At 39.3% G+C, this 12,958-nt stretch overlaps 1 protein-coding gene across 4 annotated transcripts in view; it reads left to right on the forward strand.

Annotated features, from left to right (window-relative positions):
• Positions 1 to 12,958, forward strand: part of KANK1 (KN motif and ankyrin repeat domains 1) — a 292,497-nt gene that overhangs the window by 259,721 nt on the left and 19,818 nt on the right. For all 4 annotated transcript variants that reach the window (XM_053702537.1, XM_053702535.1, XM_053702538.1 and 1 more), the window contains 2 exons: positions 5,700 to 5,787; positions 6,948 to 7,167. In XM_053702537.1, coding sequence (XP_053558512.1) covers positions 5,700 to 5,787; positions 6,948 to 7,167 — 308 coding nt within the window. The remainder of the gene's footprint in view (positions 1 to 5,699; positions 5,788 to 6,947; positions 7,168 to 12,958) is intronic.

Consider the following 12,958-nt stretch of genomic DNA (forward strand, 5'->3'; position numbering starts at 1 on the left):
GGCACCTATGTGCAGCCAGCAATCCGCAGCTTCTGAGCCTATCTAGATATGCTTTACAGCAATGGATATCAAGAGAATGAAGAAAATTAAATAATAGAAGTTAATTAGAAAGTTGTTTAAAATTGCATGCACTTTCTAAATCATGAAAGAAAAAAATTGGGTTTAATGTCCCTTTAATACTACAGGGCCAATTTATGTCTACAATAGACTAAAAGCAAAAACAATCCCGGGCATCACAGATATGTTAGCTTGACCAGGATATTCAGTAAATTCAAAAAACAGCCTTCCACGTAAAAGGATTACTCACAAAGTCACCATCAACTTAGGGTATAAAAATAGCGCTCTTTATTGGGATATAATAAAAACAAAAAAGAAGCCTCAGCCCCATATATGCACAGAAGGGGTCACAGCAAAAAGACTGCAGACATGTTTTGCATGGTGCTCCACGCTTTATCACTGCTATCTTTCTGCTGTGGCCATGTTCTCTATTTAAAGAGACATCAGTTAACACTAATAAAATAATAAAAACAAGTTAACCCATTCCTGCCTAGAAAAATATTTTACTAAGCACATATTTCCATTTACTCATACTTTGATGAAATTATTTTAGTCCTCCTATAAATGTGGATAACCACTTATTATAGGTTGTATCTTAATCTATTTTGACTTAAAATACTGTCTGATAAAGCTATGTGTGTGAGATGGACTGTTATGAGAGTGAATTGTTGTAGTCAATGAGCACTATATTAGATGCTTAGACTACTTCTGAGAAAAAAAGCAAGAAGAATAAATGATGCATATTTTGCATTATATGAGAACAGATTAATATATTGAAAAAAATGAATATATAGCAAAAAGGTGATATATTAGAGAATGTTGACAGACCCTAAATAAATAACATCACTTTCTTTGTTTATCCCCTGTGGGTGTCTGGTATTCAGCAAGAATATCCATTTTGCCTCCTTATAACTGATTTTGTATTCTCTATCACCTCTCCTTTTGTGTTGGGGGACATGATCTATTGCTTGAATAGAAATGATGCATCACCCTGGTGCATGGTTTTAAAGTGTTTAGATACTGGTGTAAAAGTTTCCGGATTTTCTATTTCTCTTATGTGTTCGAGTGCCCTATCTTTGAGGAGTCGTTTGGTCCTGCCTACATATTGTATATAGCACCCCCTACATGTTAAGAGATAGATTACATGATTGGAGTTACAATTTAATTTAAATCTGATGTCATATTCTTGGTTTGTGATTGTGGATTTAAAATGTGTACCTTCTACAACATAATTACAGGTTTTGCACCGTTGTGCTCTACACTTAAAGAATCCTAATCTACTGGGTAGCCATGTCCATATTGCCAATAGTTTTACCCTTTTTGCCCACAAATTTACAACCTCCCATAGCTACCTGCGACAACCCAGAATCTATTGCTAATTTGGGAAGGTTTTGCTTTACAATATCACATATTTTGTTATATTACAGGCTATATGGGGTACTGAATATTACTTTTTCTTTCACATCTGTGTTGCTTCCTCTTTTATGAGAATTTTTGTGTTTCAGTAGATCCTCCCTTGGTATAGTGTCTACCTCATTTTTAATAATGACTCCTGATAACCTCTGTCCAAGATCCTTTCCTTAAGTACCTTACATTCTTTCTCATATATCTTTTCATCTGAGCAGATTCTTTTTGTTCTGATGAATTGCCCTTTTGGAATGGCTTTTTTGACATGGCCAGGATGACTAGATTTGTAGTTTAAGATTGTGTTACCCCCTGTAGGTTTCCTGATTATTGTTGTATTTACTGTATTGGTCTCTATGTCTGAAATCAGCTCCAAATCCAATAATTTTATGTTAGTTTTGTGCTGTTCAGCTGTGAATCTTAGATTCATATCATTGGAGTTGATGGCCGCCAGGAAACTTACTACAGTTTTTTCATCCCCATCCCACACCACCAGCAGATCATCAGTATATCTGCCATAATAGGCAATGTTTTGCTTGTGGTGGTTGCCATATCCATAGACGTGGCAGTCTTCCCACCAACCCATGAAGAGGTTGGCATAGGAGGGGGCAAATTTTGCCCCCATAGCCCTGCCACGCCTCTGAAGATAGCAACACCCTCCAAACATGAAAAAAATATGTTTTAAAAGAAATTCTATGGATGTATAACATCCTTTGTATAGTTGGAAACATTATTCAAGAAATATGCAACAGCCGCTAGACCCTGGTGGTGTGGGATGGAGGTATAGAGGGACTTAACATCAATTGTCAAAAAACAATATGATTCCTGCCATTTAAGATTTTTCATATTGTTAAGTACCTGTGTGGAATCTTTAATATAGCTCATTACATTTCCCACTAGTGGTTGCAAATATGCGTCCACTAGTTCAGATAGAGGTTCAAGAAGAGAACCTACCTAGATATGCTTTTCAGCAATGGATATCAAGAGAATGAATAAAATTAAATAATAGAAGTAAATTAGAAAGTTGTTTAAAATGGCATGCACTTTCTAAATCATGAAAGAAAAAAAATGGGTTTAATATCCCTTTAATACTACAGGGCCAATTTATGTCTACAATAGATCTCAAGGATGCATACCTGCATATTCCAATCCACTGAGATCATTTTAAGTTTTTGAGATTTGCCTTCCTCCACAACCGCTACCAGTTTGTGGTACTTCCATTTGGGATGGCCACAACTTGCTGTATTTTTAAAAGGTGTTGAGAGCATTGTTGGCAGTTATCAGAGCCCAGATAATTTCAATTGTACCTTACCTGGACTACATCTTGGTACAGGCTCCTCCTTTTCCTTTAGCTATCTCTCACACACAGAAGCTCATCAAGCGTTCTTTCTCTCCAGCAACGAGAGTGGATTTTCTGGGGGTCATAATAGACTCTGTTCTTATGCGCTTGTTTCTGACAGAAACTCAGACTCAAACTACAGAAAGCTTGTCTTTCTCTCCAATCCTGTCAATATCCAACTGAAGCTCAGTGTATGGAGGTTGTGGGTCTTATTGTAGCGGTGTCAGATGCCGTCCCATTTTCACCTTCATCCTCTTCAGCTGGCCATGCTACAGCAATGCTACAGCAATGGTCAGTAGATTGTTTTCAGTTAAATTGGCAGATTTTTTTATCAATTCCTCAGTCAGTCAGTCTCTGTCATGGTGGAGGAAGACTCCCTTTTTACCCTTGGGGCATCTTTTCTTCAGCCTACTTGGACTGTGGTCACCACAGATGCAAGCCTTCAAGGTTGGGGTGCTATCTTGGAATCTCGAAGGGCTGAAGAAGTTTAGTTTCCTCTGGAGGAAATGTTACCTATAAACATTCTGAAACTCTAAAAAGGTGCTGGGACTGAAGAGCTCAGAGTCACTAAAAAAAAAAGAAATTCAATATTTTTCAATCAGACGACATCACAACAGTTGCTTATATCAATCATCAAGGAGGAACTTGTAGTCTGCTAGCCATGCAAGAAGTGTCTCACATCCTGTCATGGACAGAGGAAAATCTCTGCACTCTGTCTGCTATTCACATTCCAGGGGTGAACAATTGGGAAGCAGACTCTCTGTCGTCGGTCAGTTAATCCAGGAGAATGGTCTCTTCATCAAGATGTTTTTGACCATCTTCTCGTAAAGTGGGTTCCCAAAAGTAGATCTAATGGTTTCCAGGCCGAATCAAAAACTTCCAGCATACTGTGCCAGAAAAAGAAATCCAAATGCTCTGATGATTGATGCTCTATTGAGTCCTTGGAACTTTCCCCCATTTGTTCTACTTCCAAGAGTCATTGCTAGTATCAAACAGGAGTCCGCTTCTGTGATCTTGATAGCTCCAGCTTGGACCCGCAGAACATGGTATGCAGACCCAATTCAGACTTCTGCCCCTTCATGGACTCTGCCGCAAAGAGGGGATATACATTCTCAAGGAGTGTTACTCCATCTAAATCTTAAATCTCTGAATTTGACGGTGTGGAGTTTAAAAGCTTAGTCTTTAAAAGTAGAGGTTTTTCAGAATCCATTATTAATACTCTTACAAGCCGGAAAACATGTCGCTATGAGAATTTATCATAAAATTTGGAAGGCTTACTAAAATGTAGTTCTTTCTGTTATGCAAGGTCCCCCTTTTGAACCTTTGCACAGTTTATACCTAAAACTGCTTACTTGGAAAGTTCTCTTTCTTCTGGCCATCTCTTGAGCTAGATGAGTTTCTGAGTTGTCTTTGTCTTGTGAACCTACCTTTTTAATCTTTCATAATGACAAAGCAGTTTTCTGTACCACATATGATTTTCTTCCAAAGGTGGATTCTTCTGAAAACATGAACAAAGAAGTTGTGGTTCCCTCTTTGTGCCCACACCCTTCAAACTTTAAGGACTGTCTTCTTCACAACTTAGACAAACTTCTAGTTTAATTTTATGCTTTGGTATCCTGGCTCAAACAATCCATTTGTTAGGCTTACTTGGTGGTGGGGAAGCCGCATCCTAAAAGGATTACTGCCAATTCTACTAGATCTGTTTCTACTTATTGGGCCTTCAAAAATGATGCATCTTTGGAGCAGATTAGCAAGACTGCAACCTGGTCTTCTCTCCATACTTTTTCTAAATTTCACTGTTTTGACGTTTTTGCTTCCTTTGTAACTTGGAAGACTATCCTGCCAAAAGCAGCTTTAGTGTTCTGCAAATAGGAAATGCCTCTTTCCCACTCATCCATAACATGGACTCTCAGCTTGGGTATTGCATGCCCTATATTAACTTATTTGCATCTCTGTACCCTGCTTTGTCTTTCCATCCTTTTCTGTCCCTCTCTTATGCTCGGCCATACATGAACTGACTGGGGAGGGGAGGTGAGGGGGATTAAAGTTCTTATAAGGGTTCTTGACCTCCTCGTAGTGGTTGGAATTATATCCCACATGTGTCATGGATCAACCTATGGACTCTCATCACCCTGAAAGAAATGAATTTATCAGGTAATAATATTTTTTATTATTACAAATAAGTGATCTTTTATTGTCTAGTTGGGGTGCATGACCATTCCTTAGATATAACGTATAAGCTTGTATTTTAACAGTTTTCCAGTCTTCTGTTAATTAAAATGTAGGAAGAATATTTTAGATAGGATAGGCAGATATTATAAGGTGGGTATAATGTTTTGAAGTTGTTTTCAAGCATCTCTGTTTCAAGAGTTTTGGTAAAATATTGCAAAAATATATGTTTGGTCTGTACCCAATTACTGGGCCGCGAAACTCAAAACTTTCCTTCGTGGTTCAGATAGAGAATACAATTTTTTTAAACAACTTTCCTATTTAAGTCTATTATCAAAATTGACTTATTTTCTTGGTATCCTTTGTTGGACTACTGGTAGCTAGCTGAACACACTGGGTGAACCAATGGCATGAGGCATATATGTGCAGTCACCAATCAGCTGCTGGCTATTAGTAATAAATTGCTGCTCCTGCTGAATTTACTCTAGTCTGTAGCACAATGTGTGTGTGTCTGGGGGGTTTTCCACTTTGCAGTGACACTTTGGAAGATATTAAACACATAGTAAAGGAAAGTAATTTGTTTAAAAATAAAATGCTGTAATGAAATAGGGCAGTTTATTTTAACTCTGAAATGCCCATTTAAACCACCCTTTTGTGAAACAGAAACTTTCTAATGGATTGTTTAACCAGTGGTGTCCTTAACTAAACCTCTATTTTACATCTGATTTAGATATGAGTTAAGTGAGAAAATGCTGTCAGCATGCAAAACGCTGAAAGATGCAGTGGATGATCCCAGGGCGTTGGCAAACAAGGATGTGGTGAGTGTCACTTTGTGCTGCATTGTACTGGGGACTGATAGGTTTGTTGTATGTGTATTTCAGAGCAACTGATTGTTTTGTGCTGACAGGTAAATTGTACATTTCTTTGATCCATCCTCCCCCCCCCACAAATTTACAGAGCACTTTTCAACACCTTCTTTACAGCATAATGTGCATTTAGAGATCTTAAATGTAAACTATTAAGCACATTAAAACAATGCATGTTACATTGTAATTCAGGTTGTGGGTTTATTCTGCAAGAGCTCACTGTACTTGAGAATACAGCAACAAGAGTTTTACTGATAGGTATCTCCTAGTCTAACTGGTTTATACATAAATCTAAAAGTTATTGACTGAATATATAATCAGAAAGGAACAATCATATCCAAAGTCTCTAATCAGACCACCACAATACAGTAAACCAATAAAGTCTGAGATTAGGTTAGTAATGGCTACATATAAAGCACAATTTTAGATTTATTTCCAGTGACCATAAACAGCATTATAAATCAGGGCACTTTCTAGGCTACAAAGCAGTGCTTTATCATAAACAGAAATGTGTATACAGTAAAGATGTCATGTTTATTAGTAGAAGCTTTAAAGAATTTTCTATGGAAAAATAAAAGCCACAGTTTACACTGTGTTCACGAAAGAAATAAAAAAAGGTTCTGTTTACATGCTAAGTGGAGGATTTGGTTTTACAAAAAAGAATATTTAATTTAGGATCTGTGGCCATTACTTTTCTTTTTGGCTTTGCTAGTTTTATTGCTTCGCTTAGGAATAATCAGCACTGCGGCTACAAATATCTTCCCTAGTAGAAATTCAAGTGCAAGGTACTCTGGGAAATGGATTTATAACTGCACACACGAGACCAATAAAAAGAGATCGTTACCAGCAAGAGTACTACAGGAAGCGTTCTGTTCTGAGTTCATTCTGAAAGTGCCAGATCTGCATGTATTTTACTATGTGCATTTGTCTTGTGATGTCTCCTCCTAGTCATATCTCATATGTATTGGCGATAAATGTCTAAAATACTTCATTGCATCTCATATCTGTACTCTGGTTAATCGTTACAAATGTTTGGTTTTGTTACAATCCACACACACAAAAATCCTGAAATTCAGACTAGCAAGTCTTCTAATTCTGCTGTTTGTTGGCAGAGGTCGTGTTTGGTCACCATACAGAACGAATGGTTCCGTGTGTCCAGTCAGAAGTCTGCCGTACCTGCAATGGTTGAGGATTACGTAGCTGCATTTGAAGAGATCTCCCATGCTGTCTTGAGCTATATCATCAATATGGCTGATGGGAATGGAAACACAGCTCTTCACTACAGTGTGTCTCATTCTAATTTTGAAATAGTAAAGCTGCTGTTGGATGCAGGTGAGTTGCTTTTTGGTTAATGCTCGAATGTGCATAAGTCAGTGATTCTCTACTTGACTGTTTAGAATCTGTTTACTTGACTGTTTAGAATCTGTTTATAAAAAAACCGCAATATATATTTCATTATTTATTTTGTCCCCTTTTACTGTAATTCTATTCTGAAATTGTGAGCTTTTCATTTCCTGTTAGAAATGGAAGTGCAGAGCACTGTTATATTCCACACAGCCATTGGCTGCACACGTTAATGTCCTATTTATAACTGTCCCTAATTGGCCACAGCAGAGAAGGTAACCTAAGTTACAACATGGCAGCTCCCATTGTTTTATAGACACTAAAACTTTACACCTATTTTGTCAATATTTAAACAGCTAATGAAACTTTAAAAAATACATCTACATGTTATTATCAGACTAATCTTTTCTTTGACTGCATCAGTCTATCTAGCATTTATTTAGTGTTTAATGACCCTTTCATTCTAAAAGTATGTCATAGGTGTTCCTAGGTAACAAAAGGCTGAAAACTGCCTATATTAGTGATCAACCAAAACGATGAAGAGCATTAAAACTCACTACTATATTTTGCAACACAGAAATGCAAGAATGTAAGTTTAGATACCGCCCTATTTTTGGTGAACAACCTGGGTTGTTCTTGCTGATTGGTGGATAAATTCATCCACTAATAAAAAGTGCTGTCCAGTGTTTGAACCAAAAAAAGCTTAGATAGCAAGAGAATGAAGAAAACATTATAATAGGAGTAAATTGCTTAAAATTGCATGCTCTATCTGAATCACGAAAGAAAAAAAAAATGGGTTCAGTGTCCCTTTAATGTATTCAATTACTTGTTATACCAGCTGCAGAGTATAAAATGTAGGAGAAATTGCATTTTCAGGTTTATTTGTGTATATGAAGTAGCTGGTATTGTGCTTTTAAACCACAGCCTATTACAATGGGTTGAGCTTCAGCTAATGTCATATCACATTATGTTATCACTTTGTGTACACACACTTGCTTCCTTATCTTATATTTGTTTGGAAAACTAAAGCTCAATACACAGAGAGAACAATGGAAAATTAAAATTTCTTTCCTAGGATATGGTGAGTCCACGGCATCATCCATTACTGTTGGGAATATTACTCCTGGCCAGCAGGAGGATGCAAAGAGCACCACAGCCAAACTGTTAAGTATCACTTCCCTTCCCACAAACCCCAGTCATTATATTTGCCTTCGGTGCAAGGAGGAGGTGAAGAGTAAGTTTGCTCTGATCTTTCCTTTCAAGATTAGGTCTAGCCGTACTCCACGTTAGTCTCTTCAGTAGGGCAGTGGTGGCTTTAAAGCAGTTAGGAACTTGTGAGGTGGGCCTCACTGAGTTTTCCTATCATGTTGCTGCCCCTGTATAGAAGGCCTGAGTAGGTTTACTCTGTTCTTTCTTGTTTCCTCAGATCCCTGTAAAGGAGTGGCCTCTCATACTGGGCGAGCTGTCCTCCTGCCGGCCGGAAAGAAGTGCAGGTAAGTGCCATTTTTTTTCCCCCTAAGATATGGTGAGTTCACGGAATCATCAATTACTAGTTGGAATATCACTCCTGGCAAGCAGGAGGAGGCAAAGAGTACTACAGCAAAGCTGCTATATATGTCACTTCCCTTACCCATAATCCCCAGTCATTCTCTTTGCCTCTTAGCCCATGTCAGTCTCTTCGGTAGGGCAGTGGTGGCTTTTGCGCAATTGGGAACTTGTGAGGTACAATCCTCACTGCATTTTCCCAAAACATTTTGTTGCCCTATTTAGATAGCCTGAGTAAGTTTACTCATTCTTTCTGTATTTCCACAGGTCTATGTGAGGGATGGCATCCTCTCAAATCAGGTGAGCTGTCCTACTGCCGGACAGATAAATGTTAAGGTAAGTGCCAGTTTTATTTTTCTATGTAAGCAGGGAAACATTTGGCACTTATTCAGCTAAAAACGCTGCAGGGGGACGTTTTTTATTATTCCTGTCAGGGTGCAGGTTTTTATGGCAGTTTTTGCAGGCACTGTTAGTGTGAGGGGTTATTTATTTTATTGATGTCTCAGTGAGGATCCATTTTTAGTAACGGATTATGTACTTTTATTGGGGGTTTTATTGTTTATTTTTAAGCCTGTTTTCAAGAAAGTTGTTTTTTAAAAAAAAAAATGGCTTTTTTGTCAGCTGTAGGACAGCCCCTTCATTTCCTGTAGAGTGAGGTGCGCATATTTCAGATGGTTCTGCTGTTTAGAAGACTTCTTGCTGTTTTTGCTTCTGTGGAATCTGGATTGTAAACGGGATCGTTTTTTTCCTCATTTTGCTGCGGGTTGCAGGACAGGTAGGGCACTTCAGTAATTCTGCTGAGGTGTAGAGTGTTGCCTGGGGTATGTTTTTCTTGATTTGGTAAATTTATTTATGAACATTTTTTTTGTTCTGTATTATATCCTTTGTTAAAAAAAAAAAAAAAAGTGATATTCCCACTAGTAATTGATGATTCCGTGGAGTCACCATATCCGGAAAGAAAGAAATTTATCAGGTAAGCATAAATTGTGTTTTTCTCCAACATAGGTGTGTCCGGTCCACGGCGTCATCCTTACTTGTGGGATATTCTCTTCCCCAACAGGAAATGGCAAAGAGCCCAGCAAAGCTGGTCACATGATCCCTCCTAGGCTCCGCCTACCCCAGTCATTCTCTTTGCCGTTGTACAGGCAACATCTCCACGGAGATGGCTTAGAGTTTTTTAGTGTTTAACTGTAGTTTTTATTATTCAATCAAGAGTTTGTTATTTTGAAATAGTGCTGGTATGTACTATTTACTCAGAAACAGAAAAGAGATGAAGATTTCTGTTTGTATGAGGAAAATGATTTTAGCAACCGTCACTAAAATCCATGGCTGTTCCACACAGGACTGTTGAGAGCAATTAACTTCAGTTGGGGGAACAGTGAGCAGTCTCTTGCTGCTTGAGGTATGACACATTCTAACAAGACGATGTAATGCTGGAAGCTGTCATTTTCCCTATGGGATCCGGTAAGCCATGTTTATTAAGATCGTAAATAAGGGCTTCACAAGGGCTTATTAAGACTGTAGACTTTTTCTGGGCTAAATCGATTCATTATTAACACATATTTAGCCTTGAGGAATCATTTATTCTGGGTATTTTGATATAATAATATCGGCAGGCACTGTTTTAGACACCTTATTCTTTAGGGGCTTTCCCAAATCATAGGCAGAGCCTCATTTTCGCGCCGGTGTTGCGCACTTGTTTTTGAGAGGCATGACATGCAGTCGCATGTGAGAGGAGCTCTGATACTTAGAAAAGACTTTCTGAAGGCGTCATTTGGTATCGTATTCCCCTTTGGGCTTGGTTGGGTCTCAGCAAAGCAGATACCAGGGACTGTAAAGGGGTTAAAGTTAAAAACGGCTCCGGTTCCGTTATTTTAAGGGTTAAAGCTTCCAAATTTGCTGTGCAATACTTTTAAGGCTTTAAGACACTGTGGTGAAATTTTGGTGAATTTTGAACAATTCCTTCATGTTTTTTCGCAATTGCAGTAATAAAGTGTGTTCAGTTTAAAATTTAAAGTGACAGTAACGGTTTTATTTTAAAACGTTTTTTGTACTTTGTTATCAAGTTTATGCCTGTTTAACATGTCTGAACTACCAGATAGACTGTGTTCTGAATGTGGGGAAGCCAGAATTCCCATTCATTTAAATAAATGTGATTTATGTGACAATGACAATGATGCCCAAGATGATTCCTCAAGTGAGGGGAGTAAGCATGGTACTGCATCATTCCCTCCTTCGTCTACACGAGTCTTGCCCACTCAGGAGGCCCCTAGTACATCTAGCGCGCCAATACTCCTTACTATGCAACAATTAACGGCTGTAATGGATAATTCTGTCAAAAACATTTTAGCCAAAATGAACACTTATCAGCGTAAGCGCGACTGCTCTGTTTTAGATACTGAAGAGCATGACGACGCTGATAATAATGGTTCTGAAGGGCCCCTAACCCAGTCTGATGGGGCCAGGGAGGTTTTGTCTGAGGGAGAAATTACTGATTCAGGGAACATTTCTCAACAAGCTGAACCTGATGTGATTACGTTTAAATTTAAGTTGGAACATCTCCGCATTCTGCTTAAGGAGGTATTATCCACTCTGGATGATTGTGACAAGTTGGTCATCCCAGAGAAACTATGTAAAATGGACAAGTTCCTAGAGGTCCCGGGGCTCCCAGAAGCTTTTCCTATACCCAAGCGGGTGGCGGACATTGTTAATAAAGAATGGGAAAGGCCCGGTATTCCTTTCGTCCCTCCCCCCATATTTAAAAAATTGTTTCCTATGGTCGACCCCAGAAAGGACTTATGGCAGACAGTCCCCAAGGTCGAGGGAGCGGTTTCCACTTTAAACAAACGCACCACTATACCCATAGAGGATAGTTGTGCTTTCAAAGATCCTATGGATAAAAAATTAGAAGGTTTACTTAAAAAGATGTTTGTTCAGCAGGGTTACCTTCTACAACCAATTTCATGCATTGTCCCTGTAGCTACAGCCGCATGTTTCTGGTTCGATGAGCTGATAAAGGCGGTCGATAGTGATTCTCCTCCTTATGAGGAGATTATGGACAGAATCAATGCTCTCAAATTGGCTAATTCTTTCACCCTAGACGCCACTTTGCAATTGGCTAGGTTAGCGGCTAAGAATTCTGGGTTTGCTATTGTGGCGCGCAGAGCGCTTTGGTTGAAATCTTGGTCAGCTGATGCGTCTTCCAAGAACAAGCTACTTAACATTCCTTTCAAGGGGAAAACGCTGTTTGGCCCTGACTTGAAAGAGATTATCTCTGATATCACTGGGGGTAAGGGCCACGCCCTTCCTCAGGATCGGCCTTTCAAGGCAAAAAATAAACCTAATTTTCGTCCCTTTCGTAGAAATGGACCAGCCCAAAGTGCTACGTCCTCTAAGCAAGAGGGTAATACTTCTCAAGCCAAGCCAGCTTGGAGACCAATGCAAGGCTGGAACAAGGGAAAGCAGGCCAAGAAACCTGCCACTGCTACCAAGACAGCATGAAATGTTGGCCCCCGATCCGGGACCGGATCTGGTGGGGGGCAGACTCTCTCTCTTCGCTCAGGCTTGGGCAAGAGATGTTCTGGATCCTTGGGCGCTAGAAATAGTCTCCCAAGGTTATCTTCTGGAATTCAAGGGGCTTCCCCCAAGGGGGAGGTTCCACAGGTCTCAGTTGTCTTCAGACCACATAAAAAGACAGGCATTCTTACATTGTGTAGAAGACCTGTTAAAAATGGGAGTGATTCATCCTGTTCCATTAAGAGAACAAGGGATGGGGTTCTACTCCAATCTGTTCATAGTTCCCAAAAAAGAGGGAACGTTCAGACCAATCTTAGATCTCAAGATCTTAAACAAGTTTCTCAAGGTTCCATCGTTCAAGATGGAAACCATTCGAACTATTCTTCCTTCCATCCAGGAAGGTCAATTCATGACCACAGTGGATTTAAAGGATGCGTATCTACATATTCCTATCCACAAGGAACATCATCGGTTCCTAAGGTTCGCATTCCTGGACAAGCATTACCAGTTCGTGGCGCTTCCTTTCGGATTAGCCACTGCTCCAAGGATTTTCACAAAGGTACTAGGGTCCCTTCTAGCTGTGCTAAGACCAAGGGGCATTGCTGTAGTACCTTACTTGGACGACATTCTGATTCAAGCGTCGTCCCTTCCTCAAGCAAAGGCTCACACGGACATTGTTCTGGCCTTTCTCAGATCTCACGGATGGAAAGTGAACGTG

The sequence above is a fragment of the Bombina bombina genome, chromosome 2, assembly GCF_027579735.1.
Source record: "Bombina bombina isolate aBomBom1 chromosome 2, aBomBom1.pri, whole genome shotgun sequence".
Lineage (NCBI taxonomy): Eukaryota > Metazoa > Chordata > Amphibia > Anura > Bombinatoridae > Bombina > Bombina bombina.